This window comes from Lolium perenne, chromosome 2 (genome assembly GCF_019359855.2).
Source record: "Lolium perenne isolate Kyuss_39 chromosome 2, Kyuss_2.0, whole genome shotgun sequence".
In the NCBI taxonomy this organism is placed as follows: Eukaryota; Viridiplantae; Streptophyta; class Magnoliopsida; order Poales; family Poaceae; genus Lolium; species Lolium perenne.
In genome coordinates this window covers 323,950,043-323,970,843 of record NC_067245.2, presented here as the reverse complement: position 1 = coordinate 323,970,843, position 20,801 = coordinate 323,950,043, and the positions used below count along the sequence as shown (strand labels likewise).

The following is a 20,801-nucleotide window of genomic DNA, read 5'->3' as shown; positions in this document are numbered from 1 at the left end:
CTTTCCTCCGAACGTGACGTTCAGACGAGTTTTGCTAGGACAGAGGCTATTAGCGTGGAACACCTTAATTCAAAGGCTGGAGGATATTAATTTATCATCTGAACCGGATGAATTTAGGTGGAATTTACACGTAGATGGCTCGTTCTCGGTCAAATCTTTGTACAATGCTATACTCCATTCTGATATACCGGTGGATAATAATAAGAAACTTTGGAAGATGAAGATACCATTAAAAATAAAAATATTCGGATGGTATCTTCGTCGAGGGGTTATACTCACCAAAGACAATCTTGTTAAGCGGAATTGGCGGGGAAGTAAGCGATGCGTTTTTTGTCAACATGATGAAACAATCAAGCATCTCTTCTTCCAATGCCAGTTTGCGAGGTCTATTTGGTCTGTCATCCAAGTAGCGTCTACCTTGTACCCTCCGACTAGTGTGGCCAATGTCTTTGGCAATTGGCTTCATGGTATAGAGCCAAGGTTTAAGTTGCTTCTTAGGGTGGGGGCGCTGGCAGTTATCTGGGCGCTTTGGCTAAGTAGAAATGACAAGATTTTTAATGATAAAAATGACTCTTTGTTGCAGGTCATCTACAGATGTACAGGTATTCTCCGTTCGTGGTTACCTCTTCAGCGCATGGAGAATCGAGACCTATTTACTTTGAGGTCTCAGACACGGTTGGAGACTACGGCGAGGGATACTTTTTCCCTACATGGGTGGCAGCATAGTCTACGGATTGAAGCCCCACCCACACCTTAGGCGTTATATGCTTTCATCGTTCCGATATGTATTTCGCCTAGTTTTTTTTTTTAAGTTAGACTTTTTATGGACCAAATAAGACTCATAAAACGGCTGTGTGCACCCTGGTTGTGCAGAGGCTGGATGTAATTGCTTTCTCAAAGTAATAGAGCATCCTTTATAAAAAAAAACTAGGTTTGGATAAAACTTTTGACATATGTATGTCATGTTATGGTTCCATTAATATGTCTTTCTCTCAAAAACTGATTTGGTGATTTGGTTTTTCTCTTTCTCTCTCATATTTGCACTCAGTTTTCACTTTATGGTTGAAGAAGCTGCCTCCTCATGAAGAGGCTGCCTCCTTATCCGTACCTAATTTGGACCACCCGAACCAAGATAAAGCTGCGAGGCAACATCCCTAGGGCTATGCATTGGCCATGCCCTCAGATCCCGTTGTTGGGTCAGCCACAAGGCATCGATGCCGAGCTGGAGACACTCGAGCAGCTGTGGGTGCGGTTTCTCCTCTATGCAGGCGGTAAGTCCCGCCCAGAAGAGCATGCCCGACGTCTCAGCACGGGCGGAGAGCTCATCACCTTCGTTTGGCTGCTCATGGCGCATCATGGTATGGGAAACGTGAATGACAGTATCTCTTATGAAAGAAGATGTCAGCACAGCGCATCTTTTGTATTGGTAAGACTACCCACAATGGGAGTATCATAGCTAGTACTACTATCATGCATCCCATGCATGCAAAAAGCTGATGTGTCACATTAATAAATGAAGAAAGAGATGGTAGTAGTATCATAGGTAGATACTGTATCATAGCACGTAGAACTAGAAAAATTAATGTCAAACCAATCTTGTACACACTTTTGCATTGAGATTCTACGAATCAGTAAATATAATTAACTATGATATACTACCATTGTGACTAGTCTAAATTACTAACACTAGAGCAGTAATAGTAAACAATTAGTAATCCGCAACTCAAGGTGTGGCGAACTCAGATCATCTCCTTGTGTATTCATTGATGAGATGTGCTCCTAATACTGCATGCAGATGAGATCTCTATTGCTGTTGTCGTCCTGTATTTCCTTGATTAAGAAGTATCCCTTGTACTTGTTGATGAATTTGGTGTTGTAACTCTATTATTAACCGAGTATAAATTTACTATGGCCCTTATATGGACTGTTGTTTTTCTCTAAAAAAAATCAGTGTAATAGTCCGAGTCCACTATTTTGCGAAAACCCAACAACTTGCATTTAATATACACCAGCTCTCATTAAATACATGCAGAGTAACCACCACCACATGTTTAAAGGGAGCAAGCGCCCGGGCTGATTTTAGAGTCTTCCTAGCTAGTGCCTATAGGATATGTTTCTATAAATCAAATGGCTTGTATAAAAAAATTTCTCATAGAATTTAAATTGTATATAATTCATATTAAATGAGCCCGTATAGTAGTACAAACAAGATTCACAGGTATTGCTTTTTCCTGTTTATTGTTCAATCATTGATCCTTCCGCACAATGAATATCAAGATATATAGATGCAGAAGGATCATATGCATCTTTGAGTTAGGGAAATGTTTTATTCCCTAAATATCGAGCGATCAGGTACAACACCGTCGCCGCCGCCCATGCCGTGGCCGCCCCACCTTGATCAGGATAACCTCGAGCTTGCATCCTTCAAGAATCAGTCCAGTGAGAGCATCTAAGGCATCCTTCTGATGTGCATGCACGGTTGACAAGTTTAAGAGGCCAATACCCTGCGAGCGCTTGGTCTTTTTGTAGTATAGTATCTTGGCATCGGACACTTTGCCGTGCTTGCTGAAGAAAAGTTGTAGCTGGAAGCTATTCACCGTGACAGGCAGATTTCGTACCATCAACCTTAAACAGGGCTCGTAATGTCTCGAGATGTGATTGATGTGCATTGGACCAGTAACTAGAGCGGTCTGGTGATGCTTAGTCTCTAGCGACCTCTTTCTGCTGATTTCCTGAGAGAGCAAAACGAATGTTAATGAATACTATTCAACTACAAAACACATACGAAATTAAGATGTTTTGCTAGTGTGCACCTGAAATGAAGCAATGTTGGGTTGGGGGACGAGCCATGTGCACTTGACGTCACCCCATCCTTGAGGTAGACGCTCGACAAGCTCGGCCTTGTCATCATCAATGTAGTACCTGAACTTGGCACTGTCATCAATGAGGTTGTACCTGAACACGCCGTGCTGTAAGTAAGGCAAGTTCTTCGTGTTGCCGTAGGTAAAGTAGATACAGCCAGCATCGGCGCCAAACACGGAGGCGTCCATGGCAAAGCTGTTGGGCGACCCCAGGAACAACACACGATCATTCAGGCTGAAGCCTTCCCTTCTCACCCATCGCGTCTTCTCCTCTAATGCGTACACCAGCACCTGGAGTTTCCGACGGCTTCCATACCTGTAGTGGTAGTACATGTGGACCCAAACCGACGCCCACAGAAGCTCGCCGCGGGACTCGAGGACGTAATTGTAGTGCTCCAGGTGCTCGCCGCCGCCCTCCTCACTAGTCCATATCGGCCACTTCTTCTGGATCAGCACGTCTTCAGCTACGTCGTCGACGTTGGGCGCGATGACGCGCCAGAGGCTAGCCCCCATGGTCACCAGGATCTTGCCGTCGTGGTAAGCGGCGCAGAACGAGCCGTACCAGGGGAGCTCGAGGGTCCTCTCGACGACCGTCCACTCGGCGTCACCTGGGCGGAGGAGCATCGCCCTGAACCTGCAAGTGACAGCGTTCCTGCTGTCGTGTTTGGTGTATAGGAGGAGGGCGCCGTCGCCGTAGAGGATGCCATGGGGATTCTCCTCCTCTTCATCCCACTGGCCGTCGAGGAACGGAGGCAGGTGGGTGACTTCTTCTCCGGTGAGAGGATCGTGGAGGCTTGGGCGGAGGTTTTGGACCGTTAGGTACCGGACGGCGGTACCATCGGCTCTACACACCCAGTTCCTCGGGTTCATGGACGGCGACGGCGCGTGGTAGCTGGACTTGGAGAAGATGCACCTGAACCTGAGGGGAGTGGAGTCTTTGTCTTGGGCGGCGAGGAGCCATGGACGGAGGGTCAGGGTGCTGGCCGTCGTCGCGTCGCGTGAGTCGCGCCATGGCCGGCAGACAGCATGGAAGCGGACGAGGTCGCCGGCGTCGTGCAGCCGGGCCGCGATGTGGCGGAGAGCGTCGGGCGCGAGGTCCGGCCACCGCGTTCGGTCCATGGACAGCCGGATGACCGGAAAACCGGCACAGCCGTCAAACTGGGTGTACCGTGTACGTGAATCTCTCTCTCTATATACGGGTGCTATACGAACACGACTGGGACTCGTATTGCCAACGAAAAACGCAGGTTATTAAGGGAACTAACCGCCGGTTTTAACACGTACACGGCTCGACAATTTCATTACTATACCTAGTATACTCCATTCCGAACAAGATGATCCTAGATTTTATCTTAATTCAGATGTATCTATATCCTAAGACCCTGCTTGAAAAATCTGGATCATTTCAGACCCGGTTATACATGGGCGTTTTCGTAGTGCACAACGAAACCGGCGAAAATTTATCCGGACCTTAAATTTCCCAGGAGTTGCAGAGCGAAAACAGGAACCTCAGGAAAGAAAAACTGCGAACCAAGTGTGTGTTCGTATCCTTGGCGGAATTTTTCTCCACTCCGTGTAATACAGGGGCTTTGGGCTAAAACTACAATCCAAGCAAGACTTAATGTAATAGATACGGGATATTCACTTTGGCTCATAGGAGCATTTGCTCCCATTGTGTGAATCTACATTTCGAAGTGTCAAAAAATTCTAAAATAAAAAATTTCATGTACATCTACACATTTTATGTTCGTACACAAGTTTTAAAAAAAAATTATAAAAATTTGTGGCTCCAGTAAAAAAGACAAATTTTGATGTTATAACACGACTACGTACAGGACATTTTTTTATCTTTTTTGTACACGCCACATAAAATGTTGTTTCTCCATGAAAACTTGTGCACTAACATAGAATGTCAAGATGTACAACAAAAAAATTATGTCAGAATTTTTTGATATTTTTAAAATTGTTTTTTAATTATTTTGTATAATAGGAGCATTTGCTCCTATGAGCCAAAACGCCACCTCCATACGGGTACATCTAAATTTAGATAAATATGCAATATTCTTTTTAAAACGGAGTAAGTACTAGTTTTCATCGTTGCTGTCTGCGCAAAGGGGAGTGACAGGTGTATGATATCTGCAACTAAACGTACACTACTGGTCCAACGGCATATACATTAACAGCTGTTTGTTTGTACTACCTCCCTACCGAAATCAGCTTCCTAAACTAAATGTGCACAACTGGTCCAACTGCCCATAAATTAGCACCTGTTTGTTTGTACTGCCTCCGTCCAAAATCAGCTTTCTAAAAAGGCTTACATTTCAATTACCTAAGCTTCCTCTTGCAACTCATGTACACGGGTCACCACGCCCACCGCGATGGTGCACCCTTGCGACCGCAGGAACACACGGCCAAGCGCCTTCAGGGCCGAGAACTCCTCCACGCAGACCACCCTCTCTAGCTTCACCTGACAAACAACACCACCATTATTAAGCATTTGTCTGATGAAACAACGAGCATTCAGTTTCATCTTCTGCACTGGATCGCGTACCTCGACGATGGCGGCCTGTCTCGCGGTCAGCAGCCGCGGTTTCTTCGCCAAGGCCTTCCCTGTCTTCTGGTCCAGCAGTGATACTATCCTGACCAGGCCCGCTGACACCTTCGCATGGTGCACGTGGAGCTCAAGCTGCAAATTTCAGGTACCACAGCAATGTGGCAATACGGTATGTGATGATACTAATCCTAGAAGTTCTGTTCCAAATGAAGGGTACTACTAAAGCTTGAGATGATATATCATTGTTCCCTCCGAATTACTAACCTGAAGGCCAGGCAGTATTGGTACAGTGATGTCCAGAACCAAGATCTTCAGCTCCAGGGAAGAGGACACAGACACGGGGTAATCTGGATGGCAAAGAACTCCACCGGACATAACATGGATAGGGTCGATCCCTTGCAAACCAATCGCAATGTTGTCCCCGGCTCTTGCCAAGCTGAGACGAGAGGAGTCCCGCTCGATGATTCTTACTGTAGCCAACTCTCCGGCAGGCATAACTAGAACCTGAAACAAAGGGTTATTTGAGATCAGATTGAGCAGACAACGCAAGGTGACTGAAATTACTGAGCACACTAGTTCTGTTTGACAACACTTATCGATATCATATAGCTAGGATGAAATCTGCTTGGAAATGAAAGCGATGGAGCTTGTAGTTAAAAGGCAGAAACAGGCATATAACCACAATGACATAATAAATCAGAGTGATACCTTGGAATCGCTTCGGATTGCTCCAGACACGACTTTACCACAGACAGCCACTTGCCCCAGCATGTGGGATGAAATAACATCACAGATTGGAAGGCGCAGCGGCTTTAAAACGTCCCGGTGAGGAGGTGACAACGAGTCAATGGCATTCAGAAGACAACTTCCATCAATCCTGGTAGCATATATCAATTACATTTGTAAGACCATTATATACCAAGCTGGCGGGGAAAATATATGCAAGGAGATCTACCATAGGTAATATCTTATTACCATGATGTTAGACGAGTATCTGAAGCTCGTGCCACCAAATTTTCATTTTCCATCGCACTCAAAGGAACCCAAGAAATCGCCGATTCTTTATAACCACATGACCGGAGAAAAATACCAAGTTGTGACTTCACATAACTGAACCGTTCTTTCGAATATTCCACTGAATCCATCTTATTAACAGCGACTATCAAGTGCTCAACACCAAAGCTTCTGATAAGCTGTGCATGCTCTTTTGTCTGTCCAACCCCATTAATACCCATACCCGACTCGAATGACCCTATAGAGGCATCAACAACTAGGACAGCTGCATCAGACTGTGTAACTCCAGAAATCATATTAGGAACGAAATCTTTGTGACCAGGGGAGTCAAGCAGATTAACTTGGTAGTTTTTGGTGTCAAAGTATGCTACGCCCACAGTCATTGTAATGCCACGTGCCCTTTCATCAGCACTCTCATCCATAGCCCAAGCATATGCAAACGATCCTTTCCCCTGGGAGAAGAAAGTTTGTAAATATAAACTGCTGTCAAGATGCGTAAAAGCACAGGCTGGAAACACTGATTATTAAACTGACCTTTTCTTTGGCTTCTTTCTCATTTTTATGCATTTGCTTTTTTGAAATCCTCCCAAGGGCATGCAGCAATCGACCACATAAAGTTGATTTCCCAGAGTCGACATGACCAACCTAGCATAAGATTCCAATTTGACATATTCATAAAGATATGCGGAGTGCAAAACCAAAGAAATAACTAGTAATAAAAATACTGGACCAGCAACTATATAACGCACAGGTGGTTACTTACGATAGCAAGATTTAGTTGTCTGGGCATTTCTTGATCTTCACCCTGGAGCATCCATCGTTCTGGTTTGTACTGTGAAACATGATTTGGCTTCTTAATCTTGGCTTTTTTGCTTTTTATCTTCCTCTCCAAACTCAAATTCTGTAGCTCATTGTCCAAAGCAAGAGTTTTATCTTGAAAATCAGCAGCAACACTGCTACTACTTCCACCAGCTTCATCTAAATTCATTACTGAACTTGGGTCTGTATTTGTGTCCTTCTCAGTTACAAGATCATCATCATCAGCCATAGCTTTCTTTACGGTGATATCAACAAAATCTGCAGATTGGGTCCCAGTAAATATTGGAAAACTAGGAAGTGCCAAATAACTCAAGAAGATGCAGTGTGGAAAGTAACTTCAGTTTGGAATATTCAAAGTGGACTAGAAACTGTAACTTTGGCAGACAGTTGTCCCTCTATCTGACCAACAGACTCACTCGAACTAAATGCATCCATTTAAGTAGTCCAACTAATAAGAGGAAATGCAGTGCAAAGGCTACCTCTTCTCAAATGTCTGGATGATTTTAAGCCCGTAGAGACCATGTCATCAGGAGATGGTATATCAAACTTGAAAGGCACTGTCAACATAAACAGAATGCAGTCATGTTCCAGGTATCTCCACTGTTAAATTTAATCAGGAAATAGAACAAATATCAAGCGAACTAGAAAATACTAAGTGTATCCTAACAACACACTATAGAACTATAACATATGGACCTCCAATGAAAGAACAGTTAGTCCGTCATATGAATGTCTACACCAATTTCAAGGGACATGATAGAACATCTGCATTGAGCTTAAAATTTCAGATTCTCGAGGATTAGGGTGAAGCATACTTCATAAGCTGCACATCAGATCAGAAATAAAGCTCATGTATGTACAATCTGCAATGTGTACCCTTTGGTGAAGTTTTAGTGAGAAGATCCACATAAAAAGCTGTTCTAGCCCACAATGCAAGACATGTCTGGTTATGCAAATGACGCAGATCAGAATGATAAAACAGATGGATTATAATCTGCACAAAGTAAATACTTGCTCGGTGTAGAGATGTCATTTACCTATGTTAATGCGGCGCTGTTTATGCGTCATGTATGTCTTATGCAGAGCATCCAACGAAGCTTGTGTATATCCTGTTGCATTTTTGTTGCCTTTGAAGCCATCCGAGAAAACAACAGGTTTCGATTTTGGACTGGATGGTGTGAAAAGCGATCTTGCCAGTACAGATACTCCAGAATGCTTGCTTCTGCGTTTATCTATATTCCAGAAGCGACAACAGTTATATCTTATCACAATTCACAAGAACAAAAAGAAAATAAGTCTGGGAATGCAACAAGAAAACATCACGTACCTCCACCTTCCGCTTCATCGGCGTTATTGAAATACAGCGACAAATCCCGAAGAACGCCGCATAGCTCACAGGATATAAGACCGGTGTCATTTTCCTGTGCGCAAATGGAGCATTGCCAAGGACCAGAACTTCCACGTGGATCCTCGGGATCAGATTGGTTATCTGTTTTAGGAACAAACTAAAGAGGAGTTAGCGAGTTGCTACAAAACAGAGAGACGCCGTGTAATTTTCTCGGCCTGGTCAGGCAACGTGGCAATGGTAGATTAGTAGCTTACCATCTCTTATTATTTCAAGAAGACTGGTTTTACTTCACTGTCCCTGCGATCGCCGCACGTATCATCAGAGCGCGGATTTATACAACAACAATGTGCAGCAGTCCTGATTAGGAAACAGCGCGCCGTGAAACGTAAGTCCAAACCACAGATTTTATCACGTGCAGGAATAAATGTGAGAAATGGTAAATTATGGCCAGTTCCGTCTCTAGATAAGATAATGTGCTGGAAGCTCGTTTCGAAAGATAGTGGACACGGTAAGAGCTAAAGGTTCAGTCTTTGGAAGGGATAATATGCAAGCAATGGCACCGCTCTCTTAACAGCCCAAAGAAGTTACCTATAGAGGGGTCAGAATTCAGAACTAGTGTATATACTAGTACTACAAAATCCCCTGGCACTCAAATGGAGCAGCACAACCCCCCTGGTAATGAACAAACAGCCTCCCAAAGCTGCTCCAAATTAAGCCCAAAACCTAGTCCGCAGCTGACCGCGCTGCCTCCTGCCCCGAGCTAAAACTCCAGTAACAAACAACTAGGAAGCGCGAATCCGCATCCCGAACCGCCGGAGCGCGAATCTCTGTCGCACGCGCCCACGCGCGCAGCCTCCGCGCGCGATTTGCGCAACGGAACTTAACGACGACGGCGCCGCTTACCGATTATTCCGGCCGAGCAGGATCCGGCGGCGGGGCAGCAAGCGGATCGCGCGCCAGGAATCGGACGTTGGTTGCGGGGAAGTGGTCGGGCGCTTGGGGACGAACGAGCACAGGAGAGAAGAGGGGAAGGGATCGTCTTTTTTTTTTCTTTGCTTCAGATCCTGACCCGAAGTCGAAATGATTTTCGTTGGCCCAGCCCATCACGGGAAGCGATGGGAACGAGGTATCCCATAAGTGTCGAATTTACTAATTCACATGGTCTTTTCTTTATTTTTAGATGATTCCACACATAATTGGAATTAGCTATGGACGATGGAGGTACTAAATCACGTGCTATCGTGGTTGACGGGCCAACGCATGTCCCGCTCCTCATTTACCGAGATAATTCCCTTCGATTCGCCACGAAAGACTCGGCACGATCAAAAGTATCTGGTAGCAAAATTAAGGATATTATTGTTACAAAAAATTCGCTTGGTAAGTTTATTTCTTGTATATATATGAGTAACTAACACGAAAATTCTACGGTTTTGCAATTTCCTCTTCTATTTCAAATAATTCCACACGTACTAAGCAGCGAAATACCAATAACGATGACTTCTTTCAGTTTTTCTGTGCATTAAGGGCACCGTGAAGTTGCTTCACGTGTGCATTTGGTTGGGTCAGGACTGCGTGAACTTTATACATTGCCAATGACATATTTTATTCTATTCCTATCTATAATGACCCAGAGCCATTCAGATCAGGATGTCATACTAATGGAAAAGAAGAATGAACGCAACATATTTATATCAAATACTTTTACTTTTTGTAGTTTATTATCACTAAATATATTTATCTTTATTTTACAATCTTATGTAGCTTTTCTATTACATCTCACAATATTATCAGATGTGACTATTAGTTGAAAAAATCATGATTTAATTATATACAACTGAAGCAACCATCAACTGACATGCACCGATGGCAAATTAATACTCAATTTGTCTTGGAAATTTAGTTTCTGAAATTGCCCTAAATTGAATTCTATATAAATCCAAAGTCAACATAAACTGGAGTAATATGTTCTACTCGGATTAATTGCATAGTGTTGTCTATGTGTCTGCGAGCGTATATCTTTTATAATAAGTTTGTGTAAATATAAATATTTAGAAATAGATATCCTGCCAATGGGTTCGATAATGTGCGAGACTAACAAACATCACAACACATATTCCCCGTATAAGATTTTCTAGCTTATTTTGAAGCACTAGAAATTTGTAAAATTTTAGAATGCATACATATACGGAATGCACATTGACTCTTGTCTTTTATTAATCACTCACTCTATATCTATTGAGGAAAAGATCTTAAGACTCGTTTGGGGGGAAAGATCTCATAGTTTCAGTGCATTGAAGACTAGGGCTAGCTTGGAATATGCGAGGCCATAGAAGACGGGAGCCCGAACGCACACAAACCCACATAATTAATCTACTACTCCCTCTGATCCATACTTACCACTAAAATGGATATATCTACAATTAAAATGTGTCTAGATACATCTATATTAGCGTCAAGTAACATGAATTAGAGTGTCAAGTACTAATTGATCTGACGTCGCTCCCCACTATCAATTTAGCTGGTTGCAGCCTCTGCACGTAGACGCCGCTAGTTAATCAACATCATTTCTCTATATGTGCGAGAAAAATGACCCTCCATCTCCGGTTAGATTTTCCATTGATTTCTCATGTTCTCTGCGCCTTAGCTGCAACCGCCTCCTTTTGGCTCTAGCTAGCGCCCGATCCCTGAAAATCGACACCAGAGCGCCCTACACTACACCATGCTAGGTACTTGCCACCGCAAAGTGCACGCCAGTGCCAGTCTACCCACCCGACGCACCCTTCGTCCAACACAAAATGACAAAGGAAAGATAGATTGTTTAATCTCCAAGATAACCACCCGGCAGTAGTGGTTCTCGCTCGCTAATTAATCACGGGTCCGTTAGGGCTAGCGGCCTAAGCGTCAACGGCTGACAGCAAAAACAATCCAGAGAGGGGGTAGGTTGTATGGAGCAAAAAACCCTAGAAAGTCTTCAGTTCAGGTTGGTGCCCGGTTGGGGACACCAACCAAGATTAAAGAGGCCTGCACCAGCCGAAGCCTGTCGTAGGTCCTTAGTCCCGGTTGGTGTCATGTTCGAACCGGGACTAATACCATACGATGTCTTAGCCGTTTGAACTGGGACTAAATGCTCGTATTAGTCTCGGTTATAAACGCCGTCGAAACTAATGTTCCATGGCCTCCAAATATTAGACCTTTTTCTACTAGTGATGGCGCACCATTTCGTCCAACACAAAACGGCAAAATAAAGATACTACTCCATAGAAGATTGTTTAATCTCCAAGATAACCACCCGGCAGTAGTGGTTCTCGCTCGCTAATCATGTACCCGGCGAGGCTGGGGGCCTGAGCATCAACGGCGGACAGCCGAGCAGGTGCGGGGCAATAGGAATAAACAACTAATCCAATCAATCCCCGGCCGCGCCAATCCACCCCAGAGGAAAGTGAGGGAGCGAGCGAGCTCTCTCAGCATAGCTTAGGCTCCGACTACTCCAGGAAGACCTCAGGAGCTGGTGGACTCCATGGCGTCCATCGTCGTGATCGCGCTGGTGCTCATCCTCGACCTCCTCGCCTTCGTCCTCGCCATCGGCGCCGAGCGGCGCCGAAGCACGGTTAATTCAAAACTCATGATTTATTGATGTACAGTTGAAGCAACCATAGTAGACATACACCAATGCTAAATTAATAATCGATTTTTCGTGGAAATTTAGTTTCTCAAATTTTGCTAAACAAAATTCTATCTAAATCCAGATTAAATAGAAAATGTGACAAAATTGAGCCTATATAAAGAGTAGCGTGTACTAGTTAGATTTATTGTATAGTGTTGCCTGTATACAGTGTAAATTGTTCTATCGTATACCATGAGTTTGTGTCTATCTAAGTATCCATATAAATATCTTGACAATGGGTTCTATAATGCCTAGGTAAAAAACATCACAACAAATATTCCTCAAATAGGATTTTCTAGCTTAATTTGAGGCCATTGGAAATTTTTTACAACTTGAAAATGTAAACTTACATGGAAAGTATAATGCACATTTTAGGTTTATAGGGAGACACCTCCACCGTTTCATTCCATGACAGGAAACCATAATATCTCGGCCAAATTCATGATCTTAAGAGTAAACGGTACATCATTGGTAGATAAAAACTACCACTACCAAAAGCTGAAAGTCTTGGATGCCCTGCGGGCACAACGTTGATCAAACTCTACAATTTCAACCACCACGCGCAAAAATTTGTCAAACTCCTTCAAAAGCCATCATCAACATAAACTAAAACCAGAACACCTAAATCCACATCTACTCCGGATGCTCCTCAATTTAAGCTAGGGAGCTCTTCCTCCATGAATCTTTTCTGCCGTAGGAGTCCAAGAGGATATCCAGTCAAAGCTTGTGCACTTCACATAGCCTCCAACATTAGAGGCCCCTTGAGTTTTGTGGCCAACATATCCATGATCAATGTGAGCTGCCTCCAACACATATCCTTGAAAGGAACCTTCCAATTTCTTAGGTATGCTAGTATTAAATTCTAACCCGTTTCATATCAGTTCATGTCGATTTTTTAAAGACTAAGCTATTTCTAGAATCGAAACCCCCTAACGAATAGCAAAGAAAACAAAAGTAAACTACAAGAAACGTTTGTTACACAACCATCTAGAAGCTACATCCTCAACATCTAACTTCTATCTTAAACACATCTGCAACATCTTTCCAGAGAATGTTACCCACAATGCACTCAAAAAACAAATGCTTGACTGACTCAAATTCTTTGCAAAAGTCACATTTCATTGGTTTTGGCATCCCGTTTTCTAAGGTTATCCCTTATCATAATTTTATTTTAAGAGAATAACTAGAGGAAAACCTATACCCCTAAGAGGAATTTTATTATCCCAAACAACATGGAGACAAATATGTTGTATACCTCTAAAATTAACTAAAACATAAATGGGTTTATAAGAATAAACACCATTGGTTTTATATGACAAGATAAGTTGGTCCTTTTCTCTAGTAAAAACAATGGCACTGGCTATAGCCAATATCTCAATTCATTTAGACATCATTTAATCAGCAAAAGTTCTCCTAAAATCACGTCTTAAATGAACACCATTCTACAACAAGATTAGTGCTACCAAACCAAATATCTTCCCAAAATTTAATTCTCCTGCTATTACCAACCTTCCATTTCTACCATACCTTAACATCTTGAGCATCTCACATCACTTCCTTCCAAAAAGTGGAAGGTTGTGTATCATGGCAGCAGAGGATGTTTGGATTCCTAGTATTATATTTACTATCAACTTTCTTCTTCCACAAAGTCTCTTCCGTATCTTTTGATCCAACATCAAATCAAGAAGAAATTAGGATGTTGGAGGCAAGGAATATCCATGCCACCAAATTCTTTTCTCATGCAGACAGATGACCAGTTAGCTAGATGAATCTTATAATTTTCTTCATCAACATTCCATAAACAATTGGCAAGTTACGTATTAATCAACTTTAGAACCTATTTAGGAAATTTGAAAAGGGAAAGCATGTAGATGGGTGTACTAGCTAAGACTTGTTAACAACTCACTCAATATATTCAAAGTATAATAATGCACATGGACTCCGCCTTTTATTAACTACTCACTCTAAAATGTATTCATGAAAATATCTTAAGACTTGTATTCAAGAATGAAGATAGCAGCATCATAGTTTCATTGCACCGAGGACGAAGGCTTGAAATTATGCGAGGCATAAAAGACAGGGCGGCGAGCACACGAACCCACACAACCTAGATGATCTGACGTCGCGCCCCGCTGTCAAATCAGCTTGCCGGTTGCAGCCTGTGCACGTAGACGCTGCTAGTTAATCAACATCATTTCTCTATCTCTGCGAGAAAACGGCCGCCAATCTCCGATTAGATCTTCCATTGATTTCTCCCGTTCTCCGCTCCTGGCCGCGGCCGCGGCCGCCTCCTTTTTGGCTCTAGCTAGCGCCCGATCCCTGAAAATGGACACGGCAACACCCGAGCGGCCTACACCATGCTACCTACTATACTCACCACCGCAAAGTGCACGCCAGTGTCAGTGTATCACCGAGCTAGTAGCAGCTTCAGATAAACCTTCGGCGCTCGGTCAGTGCCCACCCGACGCACCATTCGTCCAACACAAAACGGCAAAAGAAAGATAGTAGATTGTTTAATCTCCATGATAACCACCCGGTAGTAGTGGTTCCCGCTCGCTAATCACGGGTCCGGCTGGGCAAGGGGGCCTGAGCGTCAACGCCGGACAGCAGAACAGGTGCGGAGCAAAAGAAAGAAACAAAAGGGTCTAATCCCAGACCCAGAGGAAAGTGATCGAGCGATCCTAGCTTAGCAGGCAGTTAGGCTCCGACTGCTCCCAGGAATTACAGACTTGCGGAGCTGGTGAACTCACTCCATGGCGTCCATCGTCGTCATCGCGCTGGTGCTCGTCCTCGACCTCCTCGCCTTCGTCCTCGCCATCGGCGCCGAGCGGCGCCGGAGCACGGTCAGCCGATTTTCTCCTGTTACCTTTCACACGTCAATCCATGCTACCTCCTAGGCAGTACTCCCTTCGTTCGTTCACAATCATCCGGAGCTGAGCGGTTCTGTTTCTTGTCGCTGGCGGGGATTGAACGACCAAGCGCAGGCGGAGGTGAGCGAGGACGGCGCCGGGAGGTCCTACTGCGTGTACACCACGGACGCGTCCACGTGGTACGGCGTCGGCGCGCTCTCGCTGCTCCTCGCCGGCCAGGCCGTCGCCATGGGCGCCAGCCGGTGCTTCTGCTGCGGCCGCGCGCTCTCGCCCGGGCGGTGGCGCGGCTTCTCCGGCGTCTGCTTCATCATTTGCTGGTACGTAATTCGTTAATAAAATCAATTAACTACTCCAGCCGATCACACGTATCGATCTTTGATTGGCTTAGCTAGCAACTACTACTCCCACATGTTCTTTTTTATTCGGTTTATTTTATTGGCGCTCTAGCTTGTGCAGTTGTGGCCTTGTGGCCTGTTGGTGCGTCGTTTAATATGTTTCTTAGATGTAGTACATCGTTCCGGTCAATCCTTCTGAGTTTTTTTTTGAAGAAATAATCCTTCCTGAGTTAGTATCTTATTAGCAGCTAATAAAAAATCACGTGGTATCTGCCGACTAACTCTTACCATAATTTGATACAACTATTTCGGTACAATCTCCTTTTTTTACTCGTTACTTCTAGCCGTTTCATTTACATTTACTAATACTACTTCAAACTAACTCCATCCAAAGTCTTAAGGCTTAATTTTTGAAAAGTCAAACTAAATAAATTTTAACCAAAGTTTTTTAAAAAACTATCAATAATATAATATTTTGTAGATATTATATAAAAATATATTTCGTTAAATGTTTGATGATATTGACTTTGTATTTTGCATGTTAATGATTTTTGATATTGACTTTGTATTTTGCATGACTTTGTATATTGCTCTAATACTTAAACATGATATAATGTATTTTAAAAACTGTATTGGTTAGAAGTGTAAATAAGGAAAATTCTCCAGCGGCCCGACTTGTATGAACCGACTTTATCATGTCCAGGTTGATAGGGCGCACGGCCGAGCGGCGCAATTCAAATGAATCGAGCAACGTGGGTAGGGAATAGTGCGCGAACAACTTCAGCATCCGCGAGTGTCCCTCTTGTCCTCGCATGCCTTCTTGTCGATGACACACATACCAGTTCACACTTGGATCGACCACTTCCCTCTGCACCGCAACACCACTGCGCCGCTGCCACCTACATCGTTCGGCGCCTTTGTGGGTGTCGTCCGCTTCGACCACTTGTTGCTAGCGTTGTTGCCAGACATGATGTCGTCATTGTTTTACGCACTTGCCGCCGCCGCACCGGGTAGGGCCTTGCAGCCGATCCCGCCGCTGTACTTGTATCTTTGTCGAACTCACCACTGCCACCTAAGTCCACGCCGTCATCGGTGTTGGTTGCCTTCTGCGGCTGTCTTCCATTATCGGGCCAGGACATGACCATTTCATCGGTCGTCAGCTCGGAACTTCCCATTAACCGCGTCGCACATGACATGTTTGAACATTTGCGCGGCCAAATTTAAGGTTCAAACTTGGCCTATCTATTTTATCCGCCGACGTGTGCGCCGACATAGATATTGACATAGTGACCACCATATGAAAATTGTCTAATGTTGTACATAGATGGAGGGTAGGTCGACTAAGTTTTGTATAAGAATTTTGTCGATACATCATTTGGCGACGACTCTTATGGTGATATCAAAATGATGATGATGGTTTGGGCAACCCTCATCCATGAGCACAATGAGAAGCATATGTCATAGTTTAGGGGCTCGACGAGGCCACGGTGGGGCAAGCGTAATTGAGAAGCTGGCCATGATTATCTCTCCAAAGACTACTTCCACCGTACCGATCGACTATTTTCGGATCACATATTCTGGCACCGCTTTTAGATATCAAGAAAGCAGTTCTTGCATATTCTTCTTGATGGCGCGAGGGACCATGGTCCACGGTTCATACTTCGAATGCAAGACCGATGCAGATTGGCTTCACTTCTTACCAAAAATGTTCGCTAGCTATTCAAATGCTTGCATATGGAGTTGCTAGTGATTTTATTTGGTGAGTACACGTGCATGAGGGAAAATGCCTTGAATCGATGTCGATGTAAAAGTTCTGTAAAGTAGTGATTGTGTTGTTCAAAGAAGTTTACCTAAGAGAGCCAAATGCTGCCAACACCGCTCGTCAGTTGTCGATCAACAGGGAAAGGGATTTCTTGAAATGTTTGGAAGCATATATTGCATGCACTGAGAGAGATAAAGAAATGTCATTTTGCTTGGCATGATAAATATAGCGGGTGGGTGGATGGGTGCACTACCATTCTTGAGGTTGTTGCGACAAAAATCTTTGGAGTTGCCACTCTTTATTCAACATGGTAGGTTCTAACAATGATATTAGCATTCTCCAGCGTTGTCAAGTATTCTCTAGGCGTGCAGAAGAAAATGCTCCATTGCTTCACCCCGAGATAAATGACCATGCATACAACAGTGGGTATTATATAGCTGATGACATCTTCCTGACGGATCTACCATTGCAAAGATAATCCACAATCCTAAGGAAGAGAAATGGAAGTTGGCCAAAGAACAAGACACTTGTAGAAAGATGTGGAGCATGCATTTGGTAGACACCAATCTTGATGGGCTACTGTTCGGCACCCTGCTCTAAGACCATGTGAGGGGTGATGACTACTTGCATGATCATGCTTAACATGAACATTGTTGAGTGAAAATTTAGGATGAATTGGTTGAGCCGGGGCCTAGGCAGCAACTTTTGCACAATTCCTTCATGTGCATCATGAGATACGTGATCTTCGCATTTACTATTGACTTTAAACGGATTTGATTGAGCATGTGTGGGCTCACCTAGGAACCATTAGTCATCTCCTCTCATTTTATTTGTTATAATTCGCTTGTTAATTACATCATCTGGCTGTGAACTATGTTATTTATTTAGGTATAAACTATTTAAATCTATTTAGTTGTAAACTATATTATTATTCTCCATTCATATAGTATTTCAATTGAATGAAATAAAAAACCAGCGGGAACTAAATAGACCTGGTCACTGAATTTGCCATTGAACTCAGATAAGTATTGGAGCCTCTGGCTCGCAGGCTGGCCCAAACAGATGGATCGGGCCGCTGGACCCTCACTCTCATAAATCTACCGCATGAAGCTATATGGACCCATTCGAAAAGAAAAAAATAATATTTATGCGTCCAAGAGACAGGAGCGAATATTTGGGTGTGACCCTGCAGTTCTGTACACTACAGGCTAGTGTCAATGTCACCTGTCAATTAATTTCAGAGTAGAGTGCTCAACACGTCCAACCACTCCGTGCAACAACCAGGCAGCTAGGTTGGCTGCTTCGTACAATCAAATTTACCTTCAATGTACCCGCAATTTTTATTTTTTATTTTACCTTCAATGACTCTGACAGCTACTCAAACTGTTAGCATGAAAAATCTGAAGTCTGAAGCTCTGAAATGGTGCAGGCTGACGTTCATTATCGCCGAGCTGTGCCTGCTGGCGGGATCGGTCCGGAATGCGTACCACACCAAGTACAGCGGCTACTTCATCAACGGTCCGCCCCACTGCACCATGCTGCGCAAGGGCGTCTTCGCCGCCGGCGCCGCCTTCACTTTCCTCGCCGCGCTTTTTGCCGAGCTCCACTACATGTTCTACGCTGCCGCTGCCGCGGCCACCCCTCCCATCATCCACGGAGGCGGTATCGGCATGACCCGCATCTGAAGGATCCAAATTCACATCGACCCTCTCTACCTACTAGGTGTGTTGAAGTTGAACACTGTATATTTGTCGATGTATGTACAGATCCTGTATGTGAGACTGTTGAGAACTTAATAGAGCTTATTATACCCGTACATTACTAGAGGGCAGCTGATTTTTTTTTTATGTACGTGAACAGTAGAATAGAATGAATCGAGAGCCTCTTCTGTCCATATTCCCTTCTTCCCCTATCCTAGAATTAGGGCAGATCAGCGATCCGACCTGTCCGCCGAGACGCAAACATGGTTTAAATATGCGTCACGGCAGATGCGACGCACATCCATCTTGGTTGTATCTGAGCCCGTCGGCAGTGACAGAGATAAGCAAAAATTTGTCATTACTATTGATTGGACAAATGAACCATCTTTATACAAATGGTTAGTAGAGTTCATCCAGGACTACAACGACCGTAGCTACTCGTCGTCATGCGACCTACTATGGTCGGGTTACTCACAGTCGCTAGGCCTACTGCTGGCCATGGGCGTGACCTGAGGGGCCAGCGCCATCGTCGGAGCGCGTCCGAGCGACGAGTGCCTTGCATCGGCAGCGGTGTTCGATGTCCTCGGTCTGACCGGAGTCCCATTGAAGGTGCCACCACGCTTGGCTCGCTGACCGCCACCTCTGCCGCCTTCAAGCGCACCAGCTTCTTCTCCGCCGCCACGCGCGCCTGCTCCTCTGTTGCCTCCACGCGGGCTACCTCCTCCTCTGCCACCTGATACGTCCAATTTGCATCACTATTTTATATCATAATTTGCTGTTATTCATTGATATATTTCATATTTGGAAATGATACTTATGTTATTTCATCTATTTTGCATGTTTCATGATTATTTGGGGATCGCGCACCGGAGCCAGGTTTCTGCTGAAAAAAGCACCGTCAGAATGCAATATTTCGGAAGATCAACAGTTGACGGAAATTATACGAAAAATCCTATTTTTCCAGATGACGAAGGGAGCCAGAAGGGGGAGCCGAGGGGACCCGAGGTGGGCCCACCTCATAGGCCGGCGCGGCCCAAGGCCTGGCCGCGCCGCCCTGTGAGGAGGGGGCCCACAGCCCTCTCTCGCCTCCTTTTCTTCGCGTACGTCTTCGCCCCGAAAACCTAAGCTCCAGAGGGTACATCGCGAAGAGCCACAGCCGCCTCTGCGGGGCGGAGAACACCAGAGAGAAAAGAGCTCTCCGGCGGGCAGGAATCCGCCGGGGAAATTCCCTCCCGGAGGGGGAAATCGACGCCATCGTCGCCGTCATCGAGCTGGACATCATCTCCATCACCATCGTCATCATCTCCATCATCATCACTGCCATCTCCACCGCTGCACCTCGTCACCGCTGTAACAATTCGGGTTGGATCTTGATTGTTTGATAGGGGAAACTCTCCCGGTGTTGATTTCTACTTGTTATTGATGCTATTGAGTGAAACCATTGAACCAAGGTTTATGTTCAGATTGTTATTCTGTTGCGGTCAAAACCCACCGGCGGGCAGCGACGGGCAACACAGTAGAGCCGGGAACAACTTAGGGCTGCGGCTGGCCCTGGTCCCTCCGAGCGACGGCCCGCAAAGCCTCTGGTACACACGTCCGATGCTGATGCAAGGGCGTGCCACCTGACCTATACCTGGTCAGGAAGGTGATGGAGATGCCTCGCTTAGTTTCCTGCATGGCATACACGTAAACATAAATACGAGCCTCGATCGGCTCTCAGGTTATCCTGTGAATCGGCTCAAGGAGCCGATCCACCCATGATTCGTACGAGGTGCACGAATATATGGTGGTCCTGCTTGATCAAGATAAAGCTAAAGCGATCTACGACGATTTAGGGTTTTCACCGCATAATCGGATCATCCTACTCACGATTG

General features: G+C 44.7%; 3 protein-coding genes across 3 annotated transcripts; 1 reads left to right on the top strand and 2 right to left on the bottom strand.

Annotated features, from left to right (window-relative positions):
- Positions 1–2,192: 2,192 nt before the first annotated feature.
- On the bottom strand, positions 2,193–4,879 carry LOC127337131 (uncharacterized). The gene is made up of 2 exons (XM_051364017.2): positions 2,814–4,879; positions 2,193–2,732 (listed from the first exon to the last, which is right to left on the bottom strand). Exons 1-2 carry the CDS (start codon positions 3,978–3,980, stop codon positions 2,349–2,351), a joined length of 1,551 nt encoding a protein of 516 aa, XP_051219977.1. The 5' UTR covers positions 3,981–4,879; the 3' UTR covers positions 2,193–2,348.
- A 112-nt stretch (positions 4,880–4,991) lies between these two features.
- Positions 4,992–9,653, bottom strand: LOC127337130 (uncharacterized). The gene is made up of 12 exons (XM_051364016.2): positions 9,500–9,653; positions 8,851–8,953; positions 8,576–8,753; positions 8,286–8,480; positions 7,728–7,805; positions 7,193–7,506; positions 6,964–7,074; positions 6,391–6,881; positions 6,124–6,292; positions 5,680–5,919; positions 5,413–5,547; positions 4,992–5,328 (listed from the first exon to the last, which is right to left on the bottom strand). Exons 2-12 carry the CDS (start codon positions 8,851–8,853, stop codon positions 5,191–5,193), a joined length of 2,052 nt encoding a protein of 683 aa, XP_051219976.1. The 5' UTR covers positions 8,854–8,953; positions 9,500–9,653; the 3' UTR covers positions 4,992–5,190.
- Positions 9,654–14,797: 5,144 nt separating this feature from the next.
- Positions 14,798–19,043, top strand: LOC127337129 (uncharacterized). The gene is made up of 3 exons (XM_051364014.2): positions 14,798–15,103; positions 15,245–15,447; positions 18,657–19,043. Exons 1-3 carry the CDS (start codon positions 15,014–15,016, stop codon positions 18,910–18,912), a joined length of 549 nt encoding a protein of 182 aa, XP_051219974.1. The 5' UTR covers positions 14,798–15,013; the 3' UTR covers positions 18,913–19,043.
- The last annotated feature ends 1,758 nt before the right edge of the window (positions 19,044–20,801 follow it).